The 304-nt window shown below is 37.2% G+C and overlaps 1 protein-coding gene across 6 annotated transcripts in view; it reads right to left on the bottom strand.

Moving 5' to 3' along the window:
- The window catches only part of LOC101850954 (glutamine--fructose-6-phosphate aminotransferase [isomerizing] 2), a gene marked incomplete at its 5' end in the record, with an annotated part of 35,147 nt that extends 35,058 nt beyond the window's left edge, over window positions 1-89 (bottom strand). For all 6 annotated transcript variants that reach the window (XM_013082760.1, XM_013082762.1, XM_013082761.1 and 3 more), the window contains 1 exon segment: window positions 28-89. In XM_013082760.1, the coding sequence (XP_012938214.1) occupies window positions 28-89 (62 nt within the window).
- Window positions 90-304: the final 215 nt, after the last annotated feature.

A 304-nucleotide genomic window follows, 5' to 3' on the forward strand; every position in this document is an offset into this window, starting at 1 on the left:
TCCCCTCTCACACACAAACACACTTACCTGGTAGCCACAATATCTCCAGGGTAATGCTTGCTTATCACTGCAATAGCATAAGCACCTTCCTGAAAAAAAAGAAGGAATAAATAAATTAAACACATGAGAAAAAATCCCATAAAAACAAGGTATAAAAAAACAGACAAGTCAAATGTGCTCATTTTCTTTGAATTCAAGGTGTCTTGCCGGAGTGACAATAAAGTATTTAATTTGCAACTGAAATGTCATGGGTTCGATTCCCAGCTGTACCCTTCGATAATACACTTTATTCTGTTCTCAGGCG

This window comes from Aplysia californica, unplaced genomic scaffold (genome assembly GCF_000002075.1).
Source record: "Aplysia californica isolate F4 #8 unplaced genomic scaffold, AplCal3.0 scaffold00192, whole genome shotgun sequence".
Taxonomy (NCBI): domain Eukaryota; kingdom Metazoa; phylum Mollusca; class Gastropoda; order Aplysiida; family Aplysiidae; genus Aplysia; species Aplysia californica.